The following is a 22,372-nucleotide window of genomic DNA, read 5'->3' on the forward strand; positions in this document are numbered from 1 at the left end:
TTCCAGAGGACTCAGGTTCAACTCCCAACACCCACATGGCAGCTCACAACTGTCTATATTCCAGTTCCAGGGGATCTGGCACCCTCCCACAGCCATGCAGACAAAACACCAATGTGCACATAATAAAAATAAAGTTTAAAAAAAAAATAACATTTGTCAAAAGGTATGAAATTTGTTTATCACATTAAATTGAAAAACTATTAGCTTTTCTGCATGACAGCCTTAAATAGATATTACAAATTTTTAATTTATGTAGGCATAAATAAATGAAAAATATATGAGCATTAAAAATATCAAGTTTTTAGGTCATTTTAAATATTGTCTGTTTTAAATTATTTGTTTTTTCCAATTACAAATAAAATAAAAATAGATCCTTGGTGCTTTGAAAGCAAATAGAAATAAAGATCCAATTTCAAAGTCTTTATTTTTTTTAAAGTGATTTGGCCAAGAAATCTAAAACGCAAAGGATAAATAACTGATCAGAAAAGAGTGTGTGTCAGTGTATATGAGGGTCAGGGGGTCAACTTAAAAGTTTCTCAGCGGGTGTCCAACTTTAAATTTTTAATTCTGTCTCTCCCTCTCTGTCTTTCTCTCTCTGTGTGTCTCTCTGTCTCTATCTTTGTTTCTCTCTCTCTCTCTCTCTCTCTCTCTCTCTCTCACACACACACACACACACACACACACACACTCATTCTCTCTGGGGTGTGTGTGTGTGTGTATGTATGTATGTACACATGAATGCAGTGTCAATGCAGATCAAATGAGTATGTTAGAGTTCCTTGAGTTGGTTTACAGGTAGCTGTGAGCCACCCAAGGTGAGTTCTGGGAACTGAATCCGTGTCTCCTACAAGAGTGGCCAGTGCTCTTGACTGCGGAGCCATCTCTGCAATCCCAAAGTCTCTCATTGAGACCTGCGACCCACCAAATAGGCTAGACGGGCTGGATAGCCTGCCCCAGAGGTGCTCTTGTCTCAGCTTCTCCAGTGCTGGGTTTAGAGTTAGTGTCATTGAAACAGCTCTTTTATGAGCTTGAACTTGGGTCTTCATGTGTGTGAAACATACAGTTTCCCGACTGAGCACATCCCATTCCTACATCATGGTTAGAACAGAAGCTCTCTGGGAAAGAACGCAGAACTCATAACCCTTATCATTGCACATTAGAGCTCCCAGCATGCACTTGATCCCGTAAGTCACTGTAATTACAGATTCTAAAGACAGGAGCTACCTCATCAGCATCCAAGGCAGTCAGTTGCATAATCTTAGAGCCATCTCCGATGTTCTCCTCCACGGTGAGATCCAGAGTGTCTGTTGGAAACACTGGAGGGTTATCATTGATATCTTGAAGCGTTATTTCTACCTACAAAGAAAAAGGAAATAAAACAAGACATAAGGGCTTTACCCCAAATGCAGACGAGGAGTCCACGCAACTGTCCTTCCCAAAAGGAATCAAAAACACCCCAAAAGCCAGACTCCTTCAAAGAAGGGTATAAAATATTCATAGGAACAATAAGGACAATCAAACAGAATCTAACTTGTTGATGGTAAATGTCTTTAAATGGTCCCGATGGTATTCAAACTGGAAAATGTACCCTGAGCATTGTCCCTGACACCCTTGTAAAGGTCTTCCAAAACTAGAGACCATCTATCTTGCAACCATGATGCCAGTTGACACTGGCAAGGTGGTAAAAAAACAGTTTTTGCCAGAAATAATTGCACAGTCGCAACTAAAGCCTGCAGCAAGGAAGGATATTCACCCATTGTTTAAAGAAACATTTGAAATTTCTCTATGTAATGTCAACCCTCTGTTCTGGGGACACAAAAGCTACATACTGGTCCATCTTGACTCCTATTTGCAGTGGCCAACCTCCCCTTCAAAAGCTGCATTCCATAGATCACTAGGATGAACTGCTTCTTTGAAAGGTCACAGTAGAATGAGTTTCCCCGCCTAAGAGATGTTTTCTGATGTAAGGATCTGCACAGCCTGAACAGCAGCTTCAGAGCCTGCATTCCTCAGCTGAGTTGGGGGTGTGAAGCTCACAGGCTCTGAGAAGGGGGCAGACAGCTGTGAGGGCAGTGAAGGCTGCCTCGGAAAAGGTCACAAGCTATGTCAGGGAGGAAAATCATCCAGCTAGGCGGCAAGGATGCAGTTTTCACAGAATCCCAATTGGAGAGAGCGAAAGGTGGCACAATGACACTTTCTGACCCAAAATGTTGGGGTAATCCAGACAAATTAGACAAATGAGTGGGTGAACAATTGATAAGGCAATATATATATATATATATATATATATATATATATATATATATAATTTAATACTTAATAATTGCTATGAGTCTCTCTCCACCTTTAGTGGAAGAGATTTGCTCACCAGGAAACAGTTCAGCCTCACCGGGACAAAGGCAAGAGAGGCCAGCAGTAAGCTGCCGCTTCTCTGTCCACCAGAGAGGGCTCTCTACACCCTCCCTCTGAACAGCATTCCATGGCAGCTGTAGCGGCAACCTGGCATCTGAAGGCTTTCAAACACCATGGGTTTACAAACAAATGAGACTGCCCCTCACCTGACTGAACCTGAACACTTCGTTTCTCTTGGCTTTCATCCCTCATCTCAGAATCATGTCTATGTAGGAAAGCTCCAAAACATACCATACATACACACACACACACACACACACACACACACACACACACACCCCACACACGTCCATGAACATTCTCCAGTGGCTGAAATTTTCAGGTGTTGGTCCTGACTGTGTTTGAGACAGGGTCTCTTGTTCACCGCTGCAGATTCCAGGCTTGCTAGCTCTCCTGGGGGTCCTCCTGTCTCCATTTCTCATCTAGCTGTGGGGAATCCAGGATGGCAGACTGGCTACAGTGCCCCACTTTACTTCTGGGGACCAGGACTTGTGTCCTCACTCCAGCACACCAGGTCCTGTACCCAAAGACACATCTCCTCAGACACCTAAGTGCACAATTAGCTGCCAGTGACAGATCCACAGTGGCTCTCCGTTTGTCTTTGAAGGGGAAATACAGAAAGTACTTTCAACACGCACCCTCTTCTTTCTGGAATCTAATGAACTATTTTAGCATTCTTGATAAACCACTAATAATTATTGTTCCATCTTAAAAAACAAAAAAAAGATCAGATTCTTAAAGAAAGAGGTCTTTAAATTTTTAAAATCAAATTAAAGTGTTTATTGTACTTTGAGGTATATTTGCAAATTTTTCAGTGTTTGATTTCTGTCTTTTATATGATGGTTCAAAACAAACCATTCCACATCTTCATCCGGACAGGAGATAAAAGCAGGTGAGGGTGACATAGGAATCAAGCCAGGGAGTCCAGTCCAGTTCCTCTGTGCTCGCCGAGAGAAATGATGCCACCAAATGTGAAAGGGGAGTTCAGAGAAATCCCCAGGGTTGGGAGACAAATTTCTCTGCCCCAAGATGTCAACAGTATGTTTCCAAAGGGGAAGAGAGGATCCTAAAGTCTCAATTTGCACATCCATCTGTAAGCACATTTCACCTCTTCCCTTAAAGGAACAGTGCCGTGTCCTATTTTCTCCTGTGACGTTCATGGCTGACACAGACCCAGCACTCGACAGACTCCCAGATGCTGGATGATATATGTTGGAGTGAGTGAACATATCACAGGCAAAGCAGTCCAGATTCCAGAAGAGAATAAAATTTGTGCATGTGTGAAAATGTATTTATAGTTTGAATCTATTTTTCAAATACCACTCATTGCATTTGTTGGGTACACGCAGGTTTTCATAGTAACACACTGTTCTCTACAACTTGCAGTTGACAGGCGCCGTCGTTCTGGGTCGTTACTAAGCCTGGAGCCTTCACAACCTCACACCTGACTCCTGTGAAGGCTGTGCATGTATGTGAACAAGAGCACATGCACTCATGCAGGTGCACACATGCGCACACACACACACACACAACCTAAAACAATGTGTGGCATACGTAGTAGTTTGCTACAACTATTAAAATATACAAGCCCGTTAGCTAATTGATGCACTTAAAACATCATGAAGCCTGTTTCAAAGTCTTTTGCAAAATGATTCTCAATGTGTGTGTGGGGGGGGAGGATATTTTGTGCTTCAAGGATGTGTAGAAGACTGAAAGCTCAGAAAGCCATTCATCTACAAAATGTACGAATATTTAAGAAATCTGGAGGAGCATCGTGTTCACTTCCTTTATTTTACGGAGAGTGTGAGCCAAGGCATTGAAACGTCAAGTGGTTTATCTAAGGAAAACAATGAGAGGCCACAAAGCCAGGGTCCATTGAATTTTCCTCAACCAAGCGCTAAGCCTGAAATGCTGAGCTGGCTCAGTGATGTGCCCAAGGCCACTGGCCTCTGCCCTTGGTGTTAAGGCAGAAACCTGTCACTCAAAGCAAGTCCTTAATCAAAAGTAACATGAAAATTATGTTTGGGGAAGTTAATGTATGAAGAGATACATGAAGAGATAATTTGTTAAGAAGGCATAAAGATAGAAAGCAAAAAAGAAAGAATAGAGAAGGAGGGAGGGCAGCAGGAGAGAAGAGGAGAGAAAGGGAGAGGAGAGAAGGGGAAGGAGGGGAGGGAGAAGTAGAGGTGAGGAGGAGAGAAGAGGGAAGGGGAGGAGAGAGGAGGAGAGGGGAAGAGAGGGAAAGTAAGGAGAGGGGAGGATTTTATCCACAGTTTCCCATCTTGAGAATATTTCATCTGAAAATTGTGGAAAGATATTCAGACAGATTTTCTTTGGGTTGCATCAAGTTCAGTTACTCACTCAGAAGCAAGTGCAAGGTGGGCATTTTGAATGAGGCTGTAGTGTAGATACACGTATAATTGATTGGTTTTAAAAATCAGAAACGTATGTTTTCTTGCAAAATGCTGATCTCCTTTTGAACACTTCAGAAATTGCTAACAGCTAATTGGTTGGAGAGTTAGAAAGTGCACAAACTATAAAATAGCAAACCACACTCTGTCAGGACAGAAAGAGCAGTTACTGAGTGACAAGCATAAGATAAAGCATCTCTGCCAATTTATCTTTGTGAAACTGACACGTGAATTAAATCCCATGTGTATTACTAGACACTTGGATTATGTAAATTGTGAAAAGCATTGCATCAAAAATAAAAGCTAGAGTTCACATTTACCAGCTCTACAGATATTGAGGGATTACATCAAGATTATATAAAAGTACAATTTTTAAGTTTTTTAATTGTGTGTGTGTGTGTGTGTGTGTGTGCATACTCATGTGCATGCACACATAGATACAGTACCTGCAGAGCTAGGGATGGAGTTACAGGCGGTTGTGAGCCACTCAGCATGGGTGCTGGGAGCTGAACTCAGGCCCTTCAAAAGAGGAGTATATGCCCTTCACCTCGGAGCTGACTCCCCAGACCTAAAGGTACAACTTTTAATGAATATTTTTTGCTAAAATATATGTCAATAATAGGAGGTTATTTCTCCTACACATATCCACATGTTCCTAAAGTTGGTAGAGACTGAGCAAGGCTTATTCTAAAAGGCTTGGGGTCAACGGTTTCCTGGTCAGCAGCTGCTTCTAGATTTGGGGATATTTGTAAGGTTAAAATGACATATTTGGAGCAAGAAACTCAAGTCTAAATGCCACACTCACTTCGTTTCATATGTACCCTCTACACATATACTTTATGACATATTTTCAGTTCGCCTGTGTCTTGACTGCTTCCCAGAGGCAAGTGAGGAATTTTCCATTTGTGGCAACATTTCCATGCTCCAAGCACTGTGTGTTTTGAAGTATTTTAGATTGTTAGAGCAGAGACACTTAGCCTGTCACTGAGACTCTCCAGTTCCCCAAACCGTTAGTAACACTCCAAATAGTGACTTCTAGATTCTGGAGAGGACAAATCTGTCTTATTCATATTTACAGCCCAATCATTCCTAACACATCCTTCTTTCAGAGACGCGTGGGTAAAGCAAACCCATTTGTATATTTCTGCAACAGCGACTTCTTGCTGGAGCCCAAGGGATATACAGATCGAAGCTGTCTTCTCTACGGTGACGGCTAGACTAGCCCCAGTCCTGCTGCCTTCCTAGCGCATCGGCATCGCTCTGGCCATCAAATGTCTTCTCGATGCCTTTAAATACACTGTGACAATTTCCTGACACCATGCTCATAATGATGACTGAAACAGTCACAGCGCTTGAGACGAACATCGCGGTGACTGGTTCAGAAGGGAGAGCCCACATGCAAGAGCATGTGGAATCCAAGCGGCCCAGCACCATGGCAGAGGCTGCCAAACTAAGTAACACGGGACTCCTCCAGTGAGCATGGCCTACAGCAGGCCATGACACTTTGCTAAATGGTACCTAGGTCGTAGACATGTAGACTGGGTGCGTGCCGAGGAAAAAAATCTAATCTTACTCTGAAGACAGTTTTTATTTTATTGGGTTAAGTAGGTGCTGGAAATCTCCCACTCCCTCGTCTATATGGAGGTCCCAATCCCTCTTCTATATGGAATTACCCCTTCTTCTTTATGAAGATCTCACCCCCTCTTCTGTGTGGAGGCCCCACCCCCTCTTCTATATAGAGGTCCCACCTCCTCTTCCATATTAAGTTCCTACCCATCTTTTGTCTTCAGGTCTACTTGAAACCCATCCCACCCCAGGATCTGTCCAGTCCTCATGTCTGATCGGTCACTTCCTTTGGCCCTGCAGAGGAAAACACCACCTTTCCTGCCTGGCATGAGATGTCATGCGGATTTTACATTTCCCAAAAAATGTCTGCACTCAACTGTGCAGAAAGCCAAGACTGCTGGGACAAAGGAGCTGACTATCTAACCAGAAAGCTAGAGAGCTGGGTTTATTCCACAGACAGCAGGGTGACTCATTAGAATCATTGCTCTGGGTAGATAATCAAATTTAGATTTAAATGTGTTCATTTAAATCTAGTCTGACTAGAACGAGATACTGTGTGATTTATTTTGTTCGAAGTGATTAGCTCATTGATTATGCTCTGGGAGTCCCCAGGAGCAAATCTTTATTTATTAAATTTATATGAAAGTCTACATTTGCTGTAAAACCCCTCTCCCACCCCCAGGTGCTAATTACCAGCCAGAATGCTGGCATTTGGCTTTAGTTGTGTTTGGGTTTTTGGTTGTAGATGAACTAACCAGAGAACTTCATCAGTAGAACCCATGGCTGACTCCAGTTTCAAACAGAGACTTAAATCTGGTCAGGAGTGTAGCAGAAGCCCGCCCTGTCTACACGGCTAACGTGTGGCTTTGGGCTCTGCGTGCTTTCATTTCTTAAAAACGAAAATGATGCAGCTGCGAAGGCTGGTGCCAGGGTCCACCCGGCTGATTTGATTTTGTTCTTCGGTCCTCTCCCTATATGGGGTGACCACTGGGAATTCTGTCGCCGTGAGTCTGGGTGAAGCCTTCCCTGTGTTCTGAACGGTTAGCCGTGCTGCAGAGCCAACATCCATCACAGTTGGCGAGTGACTCACATTTTAGTTATGAGGAGGTCTTAACGAGGAACAGCTTACACTTAAATGCCCAAATGTCAGGCCCGTGGTGTTTGGACTGTGGAGGCACACAGGGTCATGTTCAGCCTATGAGCAATACTTTCAGGTATTTATTTATTTATCATGTAGAACCGACCTAATTCCACAGTCTGCGGTGATAAGAGTGTGTGTCTCATTTAGATGACGGACTGGAATCAAGGCACTGGAATTCTGACGGGAGGAATCAGATGTTGGAGGAAAGACTTCTCATCCCGCCACGCGAGAGCCTGGCAGGGGCTGTGTGTGAGCTGTGAGGAAAGCCAAGGGGACCTGAAGAGTATGTTCTGCCTTGTGCACCCCACACTCTTGAGATCTGATACCTGCTACAGGACCTGAAGATGTTGAAGCCTCATGAGACACCAAAGAGTAAATCTACATATTTAGGCATCTTGTTTCTTAAGACTTATTTAGTTTGCTTTTATTTTTTAAGTGTATGAGTGCTACCCGTATGTATGCACAGGCATTTTGTACATTCAATGAGGTCAGAAGAGGGCGTTAGATTCCCTGGAACAGGAGTTCATTGCTGAGAACGGAATTCAGGTCCTCTGTAAGAACAGCCTAACTGTTCCTTCCTGCCCTGAGATATCTTTTCCCACTTTAGAAATAAAAAAGCCAGGTGTGGCTGTTCAGAACCACAGTTCCCACATCTGGGAGGCCCAGGCAAGTTGCTGCTCAGAAAGTGGATCAAGCCAGGCTATAGAGCAAGACCCACCTTAAACCACACCGCTGGAGGGACTCCTGTGAGACTGGGGAAACGGCTTGGTTACTGACATTCTTTTCATAAGGAGAAAGACCTGACATCAATCAAGGGCCTCTGTGAAAACCCTGGACATGGTGGTGGGCAGTTGTAACTTTGGGTGTGTGGAGAGGGAGACAGTTGGCTCCCTGTGACTACCTGGTTAGCCAACCTTGACTTTGCACAAAGTCCCAGCAAGAGTGACTCACTTCAGAGGCCCAACACCCAAAGTTGTCTGACATGCACACACATGGGCAGGCACACACACATGCCTATTCACACACAAACATACCCCCCCACACACACACATGTGCACACACACTTTCACACAACACACATACGCATATACAAAATGAATAGTTAACTGTGCATCTATACACTGTTTTCCAGGAAGCACTGTAGTGAGAAGAAATATAATTTAGAAGGTATAATACTTGCGAAAAATTAATTTAGTAGTTAGTTACTGTGGGGATGCTGGGCTACAAAGCATTTCGGCATTTGACCCTTGGTCCAGCTTCAGTGAAATTACAGTGGCTGCAGGCACTTGCCCGTGATTCACACAATGATGCCTTGCTCCAGGCCAGTGGGTCCTGAGTAGTAGGAAACGAGGAAGCATGTGCATTTTCGATTCTTTAGTTTCACTTTTAAAAGCAAACTGGGGATCGCATAAAGAGCTTCAAGACACAGCTTGTTACTCATATACCCAACACGGATGTGACCGTGCCCAATTAAATTTCTCAAACCAGAGCCATTATGCTAATCTCGCGCCACTAAAACTCTCCCAGCAGTCAGGAGCATATGTTAGTGGAATTTTGATGCATTTCTCATAGGAAAGGAATACTTGTGGGTAACAGGCAGACTTGGAGAGCTGCCAGTGGTGAGGAGGGTGGCCAGGAGAGCAGGCACAAAGCAATTCAGTCCACTCTGCAGGCAGCATGCTTTCCATAGCTCCCTAAGTGTGTGGTGACATAAGAAGAAACTGGGGCTGCAATGCTCTCAATACCGTTCAAGGCAGAGCCATATAAGGAGTTCTAAGGCCACGAAACGGAACCACGTCAGCTTCTCCTGAAATCAAAACTGCATAATTTCTGCATTTGCCCGGATTCTTACACATGCCATGAAATGCACACAGAGTAAACGAAAGCATTAAAAGATGTGTGGTTTGCATGTGGGGCTTAAGTAAAGTTTTATGTTTCTTCAAAACAAGCACCCTACAAAGGCATTCTAGAATGTTCTCGGTAGACATTGACCTGAGTGAGGGAGACACATATCAGAGGAAAATTTTAGTAAAAAGTGAACAAATGACAAAGTTCTGTCAAGATTCGTGAACCGCTTTTGCCTTGCTTAGTGGGGCTCTAGACATTCTAAAGTAGAGATGACGTCTGCTCAGACTACTGAAGGGGCTGGGAAACGGCTCAGCCTATGAAGGGCTTACTTCGCAAGCAAGGCCCTGGCTTCTGGCCCTAGAAACCTTGCAAAGAAAAGCCAGGCATCCTGGAGTTTGCTTGCTATGCTAGAGCTTGGGAAGTAGAGACAGAGCCCTTGGGACTTGCTGGCCAGCTAGGCTAGCCTGTGTGGTGCGCTCCAGCCAGAGAGAGACTGACCAAACAAAAGGCAAAGGGTGGATAATACTCAAGGAAGAGCAGCCAATGTTGATCTCTAGCCTTACACACACACACACACATTGCACACAGCTACAATAGTGTGTGTACACTACTGAAAACTGAAAATACCACGCTTGTATTCCAGGCAGAAGTAGTGGTGATTGACTGTTGGTTGACTGGCCCCAGGTCTTCATCATTCTCCATAAATAACTGTGTATCCCTCCACTAACCTTGTTTTCTCCCAATGCCTGCTGACTAGGAGTTCGTTTACGACACTCAGTTTGAATAGCGGGGGTAGTCATAAATGGAGAAGCTTGAAATGTCCTAGCGCTGTTAGTCTCCTAGTACCAGGAAAAGGATGGTGTGTTTTCCATGGGGCTGTCAGAGATGAGAAATCTGTAGCCCATGCCAGGGCTTCCTGCCTGAATGACAACCTAGAGCAGCCATACCGACAGCTATGCAGAGACACAGAACGGCATTCCTGTCACCATGTGAGGTACAGGGGTTCTTCATCGTGAAACAATACTGAGGCAAAGGTGAACAGGTACACAGAGAAACAGAAGGGATCTGCTCCCTGAATGGCATCCATAAGTCTAATGTTCTCTAAGTAATGGTTGAGAAGACACAAGGAAGATAAAAGAGCCAGTGGCTCATGGCCTGAGGCATGCATGGTACTTGAGATAATCTTATTGCTCTGAGCGTATTAATAAACTCTCCTGCTGTATGTAGCGTACCAGTCTGTTCTCCACTATCTGTGCTGGGGACAAGGTGTGGCAGCAGTGAGCACACAGTGCCGCCTGTGCAAGGCAGCCAGACGAAAGCTCTGGGATCGGTGGGCAAGCATCATGGGCATTTACCATGGTAACAATTAAAGTGTAAGTTTCTACAAAGGATGGGTGACTCAAAGGTGATAAACATGCACTGAAAATGACAGCCTTTCCACCTAGCGGTGGCAGGAAACCTGGGCATCCACATAGAGAGAAATGAAACTAGAATCCCCATCCCCTACCCTAGTCAAAAACTAACTCCAAATGGACCAAAGACCCTGATCTTAAATCTAAAACTTTGGGTATCAATCAGGTAATGGATTCCATCCACAACAGCCTCAAAGAAAGACGATTTAAAAATACAATGGAATAAACTTAACTAAGGAAGTGAAAGACCTGTATAATAAAGGCTATAAAACACTGAACAAAGAAACTGTCGAAAATTGAAAGACCTCTCATGCTCATGGATGGGAGAAGTCAAAATCCCGAAAGTTGCTACCCCAAAAAAACAATCAGCAGATTCCATGCAATCCCCTTCAAGTTGTCAGTGACAGTCTTCGTGGAAATAGGAAAAAAAATCTTGAAAATTCTACAGAAACACAAGAGAGCCCAGATAAGGAATCATCGTAAGCAGAAGGGAGGGACATCATGGTGATTTCACCTCACCTGATCACAACTTAACGCTGCAGAGCCATCGGAATAAATACAGATGGTGCCCGGCACAAAACAGAAGAGAAGGGCAAAGTAGAGAACCTGGGACAAGACCACACAACCGTGTCCACCTCATTTTTTAGATACATGACAAAAGTGTATGCAATGGAAAAAGACAGCATCTTCAACAAATGGTGCTTGGAATCCTGGGTAGCTACTCATGTCATGAAACTAGATTCTCATTTCTCACTCTGCTTGAGAACAAATTCCAGGTGGATCCCCTAAGCAAAGACCTAAGAAGCTGAAACTGCTCGAGGAAGCAGAGGGGAGTGCACATCACACTACAGGCAAGGTAAGGATGTCCTAGAGAGGATTCCAACAACTCAGGAGATACAAGCAATAAACGACAGGTGGAGCCTCACCAAACTACACAGGGTTTGCATGGAAAACAAAACCATCGAGCAAGTGTAGAGACACCCTACAAAATAGAGAAATAGGCAACCTCGGATGCATGGGGGGGTGGGGGAGTTGTTGGAAGGGAGAGGGGAGAGGGTTAGAGAGAAGAGAGTAAGGGAGGAATGGGGAAAGCTCGGGGGATTGGGATGAGGGGAGGGAGGGAGGATGGATATGGGAGCAGGGAAGTATGTATCTCAACTAAGGGAGTCATTTTAGGGTTTACAAGAGACTTGATTATAAAGGGAATCCCAGGTCCAAGGAGAGATCCCCAGATTGTTCTCTGGACAGAGGAGAAGGTACCTGAACTGGCCTTGGCCCATAACCATACTGATGAATATTTTGCATATCACCATAGATATGAGTCAGTTCTTCTGCTCTAGGACATATTCCCTATTCATTGTGGCTCTAGTCCCAATAGTCCAGAAAGGCAAACAGCCTAGATGTCCATCAACTGATGAAACTGTACTCCATACATGCACTGGAATTGTCTTCAGCCGTAAGGAGGTGTGCCTTCCACCAGCGCACACTTTGTTAGGCTAGATGCTCTTACGGAGGTGCAGAGGGAAAATGAGGGTCCATCTGAAGCCCCTGGATGTTAGACAGCTGCACATGACTTGAAGCCATAAGGTAACTCAGATCATATCAGTACTGCGGTGGTTTCATAAGGCTTTGGTACTAGAGAGACAACACCTATCCACCACTGAGACTTCATAGCTGCAGAGAAGCCCCACATACTGTACATACTTTAGAAACTAAAGCATGCTGGGAACCTCAGCCTCGAAGAGCCTACACTGCTTGGGCATCTGTTCTCTTTCATGGCCGCAGTTGCTCATGTTTACCCTTCACTTTGGGGCACACTTTCTCACACAGCCCACTGGGCTAGGCGACAGGACCGGGCTTACGGATCGTTCTTGGACTCCAGCCCCCGCCAGCAGTAAGTGGTGAGTGGGAATAATCCCAACTGTTATTCAGGGCTGGACAGCTTCCTATTTTATTTTGACCAATTTACCTGAGAACCACTTTTTTTGCAATAGTCTCCCAAACCAAAACATCACACAGCAGATTAAGGCTGCCACTCATTCGTGTGCATCCTGGGGAGCTCTGTGCAGTGAGAACAGAAACCCTGAAGCTATAAAGCTTCAATTAGGGTTTTACACTTGCATTGCCAGTTACACTTCTATGCCTTTCCTCTCAAGTCAGGAAGTTGACAAGGATGCCCACTCCCCCTGCTCTTACCCAGTATAAGGTTCAAAGTCTCAGGTTGCATCGGTTAAAATGGAGAAAGATATAAAAAGAATAGGAAAGGGGGACTCAGTCCCTCTCTACATGTGCCCTGGTTCTATACATCAAAGCCCTATAGAGTCTACTATAGTAAACACGCCAGTCTCATTGCAGAATGCAAATCATTATGAATAAAACAGCTTTCATTTGCACCAACCGTGTTTCCATAGAGCAAGAAATTAAGAAAATAACCCATTAGTAAAAACTCCAAAAAAATTCAATACACTTGACCAAAAAAGAAAAAGACAGGACAGTGAGAATTTCAGCACACTGGAAAGGGAGTCAGAGAAGGACTGGATGGTGGGAAGGCCTTCCATGCTTCTGGATGGCCGAACAATATTGTAAAGATGGCCATACTACTGGGACAAATATTCAGATTTAATTGGCAGTTCATTTATGTGACCATTTTGCTTTGCTATCCCATAGTCTTCTCATCTGAATGCAGCAGGAAAAGACATGGAAGTATCTAGAATGCGGTGAGATACGGAAGTGTTCAACAGCGAGGAAAGACAATCCATATCACAAAGAACCAACATCACTGTCCTGCTTGTCAATCTAGTATGGTCCTAACACCTCAACCTTGTGTTGCTTTAGGGTCATGGGTCTCAAATCTCAAGGACCACAGCAACAGAAGAAGACAGGACCCTGAGTATCCATTCTGGTTAAACAATAGGTGTTGTGCATGTTATATTACTATAGTACACATCATTCAGCTTTAAAGAGAAGCCAAATTGGTACTTGCTGTGATATGCACCAAACAGAAATTACCCAAGTGACATGATTCAGAGACTAACCTAGTACAATACGACCCTCCTTGTGCCTGTCACCAAATCAGTCAGACTCCTGAAATGCAACTCATCAGTGGAGGTTGCTGCCCAGTGGGTGTGGGACTTCATGTCAGAAGCCAAAATCACATGGGCGGCAGAGAGCAATGACCGCTACAGAGCCCTGGGAAGGTTCCAAATGCCACCGAACAATATATTTAAAATTGGTTAGAATGAAAAATGTGAGGTGATGTGTATTTTATCAGAATTTTTTAAAAGTACCGCAGTTTATCTCCATCATTTTTGTTGAAGAATGAAGGAATAAAAGAACGAGGCGGATATGAAGATGGTGGCAGGAAGGTTGGGGATCTTTGTTCCCCGTGAGCCACTGCTGACTGATGTTGATCTTTCATCCTTAGACAGCTGTGCTCACACAACTTTGAGCAGCAACCATTGTAGTGGTGTTGCCCACCAACCCCAGCCTTTGGAAACGGGAGGCTGGAAGGTTCGAGACTACCCTGAGCTACATCACAAGTTTGAGGCCAGCCTAAGCTACATGAGACACAGGTTCACCCAAAAGAAAAGATTTCATAGTTAAATTGGGATTCGGCCACTGTCGGTTTACCTGAAATCTCATCTCACTTGGGCCTTCCAACCATAACACACCTGTATCAAGTGCCTGACACGTGTGCTAGTTTAGTAGGCAAGCAAAAGCACGGTCTGAGTTTGTCTAATACAAAGAGATGTACTCATTAAACATAAAGAAATCTAGCGAAAGCTGCGCGAAATACCTCTTTCTTGGAGCGTTCATTTGGAAAGAAATCGGAGGCTGTACAGGGCCAAGCACAACATTTTCCTTCTGTCACCTTGCCAAAGGGAAATCTGACCACTGTAGTCTAAAGGATGAACAAGACACAAATAAATGGGGCTCTCAACCCACTCCAGTAATACTTGGGGCCACAAAAGCATGGAGAATATGATTTCCTTAAAAGCTCCCAGAAATTCTCCTAAGAATTCCTCAGCAGGCATTTGGCTATGACCCAACTCTTCCTTTAAAAAGAAAAAAAGATTTTGGATATCTTCCTATCTTAACTTTCTGGAGAGATGTGTGCCAAAAGTCAAGAGGGTGTGTGATGTATTTGTGACCAGGCTTTAAACATGCTTAATTTGCACTCGAGTTTGAGTTTCAAAATCAAGAAAGCCTCAAATTTACTTTCAGAGGAAAGAGTTAATTTTCATCTAGTTGTGTGTGTGTGTGTGTGTGTGTGTGTGTGTGTGTGTGTGTGTGTATACACTAGGGAAATATCACAGACTCTCTGGCTTCCCTCCAAAGACTCCACCAAGTCAGTCTCGTTGGCTCTGTTCCAATTCTGTTCTAAAATATCTTTCCAGCGTGCATTTCTTTTGTCTTTTCCATATTTTAACAGTATAGATGGTTTACTAGCAATGTTGTGGGGCCTCCCTCTTAACCACTGACATTAAAAACCAAGATAAATAATTGCAAAATGGAACTGGTGTGAACGGCCTTTTAGAATCACATCCTTGGGCCCCCAAAACTTGCACAGTTCCCCCGACACACACACACACAGAACTCTACTGGACTAATCCTGCCTCCCAGACCTGCACCACCCCATCCCACCCTCCTAACCTCCGCAGGACAAGTTCTTCTATGAGATTAAGGTCACCTCAGAATCCTTCCATTCTTTGCCAAAGTGTCTACCTATAAATACTTAGCACTTAACCCTGCCTCCAGAAAGCTAATAAACTGAATGACCTACTAAGAAAGTCCTGTGAAGTAGCAAGCAGAGCACAAGCCTGACAGGGCTACATCATTCCACACCATCAGGTAAGAAGCTGCTATTCCATCCTTGTCCGTAGTATCTGTTTACCTAAGATGAAAAGATACACACACACACACACACACACACTACATACACAAATATTATACACACACCTGCAAACCACACATACATTCAATTATACCACACATGCACATTCTCTGATTCAAAAGGATAAATAAGTTGGTATCAAGTGTTCAACCATATATGTATGTCTGTGTGTCGAAATATCCTATCACTAACCCCGTATCTCAATAAGAGAAACTTGAAATGTTCTGAATGCTAAATTTCTACATAGGAATTTCCATCCCATCCACCCTGTGAAGTTAAAGAGAAAGAGAGAAATCGGGAGTAACGGGCACAAGTCAGCAGCTAGTGGGGAGCAAGGAGAGCCGAGCCAAGGGAAGTCTTTGGAAAGCCTGCATTGAATCCATAACACAGAATGATGGACAAGTGGAAGAGACTAAATGAGACCACTTAGAACAGGCACCACAGAAGACACGAGCTTGAAGCCAGCCTTGACAACCCTTTCGGCCCACTTTTCTACTAACGACTATGCATGGCACACCGTTAAGCAGAGGGCTGGTGTTAAGCTTTCCTGTTCATAGGAAAACTTATAAATTGAACAATACATGGGGCTTCCTGCTAGTTAAACACTGATGATGAAACAGCTACAGGCAAAGGAAACCTACATACCCGAGATGGCGAGAAAATACCCTCCCAAGGAATGTTCGTAGATGCAGAAGAAAGCGATGAAGGGAATGTGGCCAGGCTAGGCAGTGCATCATGAGGAAACCAGAGACTAGATTTAGGGAGCCATCGAACAAGACAATGAGAAGAAATGAAAATTTAGCATCTCTCTTACACACACACCTCTATTTCCTGACCTCCGATCTCAGTCTGTTGCATCATTATATCTAAGACGGCAACCAATACACAAATCACAATGTTTTTTTTTAAAGATCTTTTAGCTATGTTTCTGTGTGCATGTGCGTGTGAATGAGAGTACCCCTAGAAGCTAGAAGAGGGTGTCAAACACCGTGGGGCTGGCGCTGCAGGGTATTGAAAATCACCCAGGGTGGTTGTTGGGGACCAGATTCTGATCCTCTGCAAGAACACCATGTGCTCTTAATCACTGGACGGTCTGTCGAGATGCACAGTCACACATCTGTGGATGCATCTAAGTGCATACCTAGGTTCAACCTTCAATGCCTCCTCTGCTGTGACAGTTCCACTGTTATTTCTTTATATTGTGAACTAAAACAGAAATTCCTGGTCCCTAATTGAACAGTTGAATTTTCTTCTTGAGTTTTGAGGGTTTCACAATTCTTATAGAAGCTATTCAAGTATGCCACACTGTAGACGATACTCCTCCCTGTTGAGGATGCTGTCACAGCTGGATCCCTTCCGGGGAAGTCACGTGCTTAAGGATGTCATCTTTTATTTACTCTTTTACTAGACAATTGTTTAATTCAAACAGACTAATAAATCATCAGTAGTAATTTTGAATATTTGCTAATAAACCCATTCTGTACTCATCCGTGGAATTAGCCAAGCTGGATGTCTGTCTTTGTCAAGCAGCTTCCTGACTGAAGAAAACCTCTGACCACATCTGCATTTGTGTATTTTAAAAAGCATTGTCCATTTTCTCCATCTTATCAACTAGGGAACAATTTCCCTTCTGAAATCCACCGAACTTTGTTTCTCTTGCCTTTGAAATGATTGCCTACTCATGACTTAAGTGATTGGGAGACACACAAGGCCAACCAGAAGAGCAAGTTTTTTTGTACGGGAAATCATCTCTCCCCACATCTCACCTCTTCTTCTTTAAATAAAATCTGTCTTTATATAACTCACCTATGATGCCACAGACAGAAGAGTAAAGCATGTCAGATCATGTGTTACGTACCAACAGAGACTTTCCCCGGACAACTTCTGTAGCTACCAACTCAAATTTAGTCAGAAAAGGGAAGAAAACCTAACAGTAACTGCTGAGCTACCTCTTCTCCCTGTTTGCATTTCTCTTTAAGTTGCTCAGCAGGTGTTGAGCGAGCCTACCAGGTGCTTCCTACATTCCCAACTGCACAGCATCTTTTTCTAACTACACAATGATCTTCTATTTCTCCAGCCTCTCCTGGCTCTGCTGGAGGAGCAATCTGGCTGGACTGACTGTCCAGGGCTGACCTGCCCATGACATTCCTCCAAGGAAGGTGCCAACCCATTCCTTTCCTTTCCCTGTTCTTCATGTTTCTGTGGTCCAACAACCCTGTACAGCTTCGTGTGTAGAACTTCCCTAGAGGTGTGGCTAAGGGTGGGCAGAAATCCCAAAGGATAGAGATACATTCACCATGCTTGAACACCTGAAAGACAAGGGCTCACCACAGTGCCCATGCCCGAGGTGCCAGCCATGCAAATAGTCCAGATGCCTTGTGATGAATCCCTCTTGTTCATCTTTCCATACGTGATTGGGAGCAGAGCTCTGGGAGAACACGTGCTATTTCTTGGGTTCTTAGACACAAGCCTGATTAAATTGCTCCTCAATTCATTACTTCGGTGAAAAATGATGACGTCAAGGTGTGTTGTACTGAGGAAGAAGCAAGAACAGTTAAGAGACAATCTGTACTCCACATTCCTTGATAAGACACTGAGATCCCTACATGGCTTTATGTCTCTCCCATTCATATTTTGAAGTGGAAGTGGAAGCTCAGAATGGTTGGTTGGCATACTGAAGTCATGCAGAGAATGGATTATGGAAGGTGGAAGGTGGACCAGACATGGTGACTCGGGGCAGGGGAAGGAGATAAGAATTCCCCGAGCAGTGCGAGAGCTGGAGCCAGAGACTGACAAGGAGAGGACTATGGCAAAGTGGTGAATGCTCAGGACACTCGGGGACCAAGGTAATGACAAGATGAAAGGGAGACAGTGGGACCTCAGCACACCAGCCCTGAGGTGATGAGGGAAACAGTTCTCCAATGGAAAGACAGCAATGCTGCCAGAGGAGCTCATAGAGCACAAGAATGGAAAGCTGGCTCTGCACCCCAGGGAGCACCCCATGGTGCTTGAGAAGGAGAGAAAAGGATCTGATCTTGGAACTACTCCTGGGAGCTCCAGGCTTGAACCCAGAAGCAAAAGAAGACAGTCAGGCAGGCTGGGGACCCCGTAAAGTCTTTGTTGTCGACACATGAGGACCTGATCTTGGTCCCCAGCATCCAGTGAGAGCCAGTGCTGGGAGTGTGGAGACAGGAGGATCCTTGGGTCTCTATGATCAGCAAGACTAGCCTATTGGAGAGTTCCGGGTCAGGGAGAGAACGCATCTCACAAAGGAACCTGGAGGGAGACTGAGGAGCCATGGGACAACAACCTACGGTTTCCACATACATACGTTCAAGAAAAATAAATGGTTAAAGAAATGAAACAAACAGAAACAGACAAATAGAGAAGTGCACAACGCCCTCTTCCCTTGAATGCCAATGTCACGTTCCATTGTGACTTTCAATGGAGCCTGATTTTCTGTGGTAGTTACTCCTGTCTTCCCATTTTTCCTGTGAAGCATCTTTTTTGAGGCTGTACTCATGCCAAAGGAAGTCTCATGATTTTCATTTGAAAGAAAATGTAAAGGACTGAAGATACACACAGTGACAGAACGCTTACTTGGCAAGAGAAGACTCTGTGTTTGATTCTCAACTCCACAAAAAATGGGGGGAACAATCAAACATTGATAAAATTAGCCTTACAGTGGGAAACGGCAATACTTGATCGCTGTCCAATATTTTAAAAGTGTTTTATGTGTATGAGTGATTGGTCTCTGTGTATATATATATATATATATATATATATATATATATATATATATATATATATATATATATATATATACTGTGTGCATGTCTGGTATCAGATTCAGAGATCAGAAGAGGGCATCAGATTCCTTGGAACTGGAGTTATAGACAGTAGTGAGTAGTCAGGTGGGTGCTGAGAATTGAACTCAGGTCCTCTGGAAAAATAGTCAGTGATTTTAAGTGCTGATCCATCTCTCCAACTCACTAGTAAGTGAGCTATATTCTTAAGTGTTAGAGAACTTATGTTACCTACCCACCTGTCTGGTAGACTGTTCACATTTGAAGATTTACATCTAAAGTGTATGTATATACATGCATGTATGCATGTGTGCATACATATAAAGGTTCCTTTGACAAAGATGCAATAGTGACCCATCTCTGACACTTCAGTTTCCAAATAGAACAGGGGTGAGACTTAGTCATCTTTGTCCATTGGACACTTGGTTTTTGATGCTTGGAACATGACTTTTGGAAAGCAGAATCAGCTTTTCCCCCTAAGAGTACTTTTTCTTCTCCCTTCCGAAGAATGGGAGGGTTGGCTCCCAAGCCTGTAACTCACTCCCCAAAACAGAAGAGTGTGGGAGTAAATGGTAACAGAAGCTGACACCTCTCACAACATAAAAGGCAACATGCCTCAGTTATTGATAAGGACCGAGCTCAAACTAAACACAAAGTTCCTCTTTATAAACAGTGACTACAGTCGGCATGAAGGGCTGTGCCTTTTCTTAGACACACACTATCATGGCAGGACTTCCCCCATACCTACCTCCCTTAACTCATAAGAAAGGCTGGTTAGAGTTACGTAAATGTTAAGTGATGGCAGAGAAACTAAAACCAGGAGTCAAGGGACTTTTCATGAAGGCTGAGGAGTGAGGCTTTGCTCTCAGAAGTGGCCATTGCATCATAATCTACAATAAGTGGAGATGATGCAACCTGAGTCTCTCAGCACAGTGACCAGGATCCTCTAAAGTCAGTGACAACCCCATGGTGGAAGAGCTGAGCCATTGCACAAACCCATACCACAAAGGCTATGGTAAGGAAAGAAATTGCTTTCTCTCCCTTTAGGAAAAGGAGTAAAATTCTTACTGAAGATTGGTCCAGATGGCATCTCCAATATCTATGATGGAGAGGCCAGTACTGTTGGCACAGTTGAGGTAGGGTGCAGGTTTCATTTAGCAAATACTATAAATACATTTGTAAAATAACTATCATCCAAATGCTGCTCCGTTCTCTTGGGTTTGCTACTGGTACTGTTAGGCCCAAATCATCTACATGTTTTCTGGGTTACAACACATCTTCTCTAGGCTGTGCTGAGTAAATCCTCTGCTCCTATGAATCTTATCGATGTGAGGTAAAAAAATGACAATTTTGACTCTGGATTGAGAGATTGAGTCCCTGTCTAGACTCATCACAAAATGAGAAGAGCTTACTCAGACATTTTCATCCTGTGCAAACAATTTGGACACTTTAGTCTATGATCTTATGGCATATAAGATGATCTTAATAATTACTTTTTGGTTACGCATGTCCAGAGATACAGTTATTTGTAGTTGAACATAAGTAAGATCAATCTTGTTTACTTTATTTAAAAAAACGTGCATTAGTGTTTTATAAACATCATGGGATATATTCAGATCTTATTTATTTTTGAAGAAGCATCTATGGTGAAAATAAAACAGAAGAAACACACAGGCATAGTAATGGTCACAGAAACACTAATTCCACAGTCAGATTCATGAACGTCCACCATAGACTTCCTGTAAGAATAAGATAATGTCCCCATCTATCAGGTTATGTCTGTTATCTACTGATTGGTAAATGTCTGCACTGCTGGTGTCATGGTATCAATCAGGTCACTGGCACACATTATATGATTGCTACATTTTTTAAGGCTTTGTGGTATCAATAGAAGTAAATGATACATGTGCATTCCTATTTACCTAAATAATACATGCCATTACTAGATTAGACTATTTCATGAATTATCATTGGAATTACTAGAATGTTATTAGAATTATTAGAATATTCCATGACTCAATTATATCCTACGTTTCTATAGTATCAATCTCGTCCCCTGTGCTACAGAGGCATGTGTGTGACTGCACATATATATATATATATGTGTGTGTGTGTGTGTGTGTGTGTATACATGTATATATATGTATGTATATATATATATATATATGTGTGTGTGTGTGTGTGTGTCACTACATGCCTGCAGGCGCCTTCAGAGACCAGAAGAGGCAGTGTGATTCCCTACAACTGTAGTTACAGGTAGTTGTGAGCCCCTGTGTGGTGCTGGCAACCCAATACAGGTCATCTTTAAGAGCAGTGAGTGCCCTTAACTAGGGAGCCCTCCCTCGACCCTCCAAATCACTTTTTCTCTTGACTTATTCAAGATCCATTGAAATGCATGTTTTCTTCACACCCCATGAATGGCAGGGAGAAACAAGCAGACTTAGATCCCTCTCCAAACAGAGCAGCCCCTCTGCTGGAATGGGGCTCTTCTCTACCTCTGTAGCAAGTCAAACCACACAAAGAAATTTCAGGCTGCTTCTGTAAATACCAATGCTGTATACGACTAGTTCAAGTAACTGTGTAAAATAAATATTGGCTCAGGCATGTCATTAATCTGCATAGTGCCCATTTTGTCTTGAAGACAAAATCCCTAGGGAAATGGGGATGTCATTCCCTCCATCTCAGATCCAGCTTGAAGACAAGCCGAGATTTTGAGGCCATAAGGCTGTTAGGTGACTTTGCTCTCTGAGTAGGGGAATGCAAGTCAGGAGACACCGTAATGCGATGAGACCACCCATGTGACTCCTCTGAACAAGATCAGGGTTTCCTCTGTGCGCTTTGAAGTTTCATTGCTTTGCTCAGATTCCCACTCAGGGGTGGTT

General features: G+C 43.6%; 1 protein-coding gene across 1 annotated transcript in view; it reads right to left on the reverse strand.

Annotated features, from left to right (window-relative positions):
* Positions 1 to 22,372, reverse strand: part of Fat4 (FAT atypical cadherin 4) — a 136,411-nt gene that overhangs the window by 74,420 nt on the left and 39,619 nt on the right. Inside the window, exon 2 of the mRNA XM_087899519.1 lies at positions 1,225 to 1,356. Coding sequence (XP_087755645.1) covers positions 1,225 to 1,356 — 132 coding nt within the window. The remainder of the gene's footprint in view (positions 1 to 1,224; positions 1,357 to 22,372) is intronic.

This window comes from Myodes glareolus, chromosome 20, assembly GCF_982192425.1.
Source record: "Myodes glareolus chromosome 20, mMyoGla1.1, whole genome shotgun sequence".
In the NCBI taxonomy this organism is placed as follows: Eukaryota; Metazoa; Chordata; class Mammalia; order Rodentia; family Cricetidae; genus Myodes; species Myodes glareolus.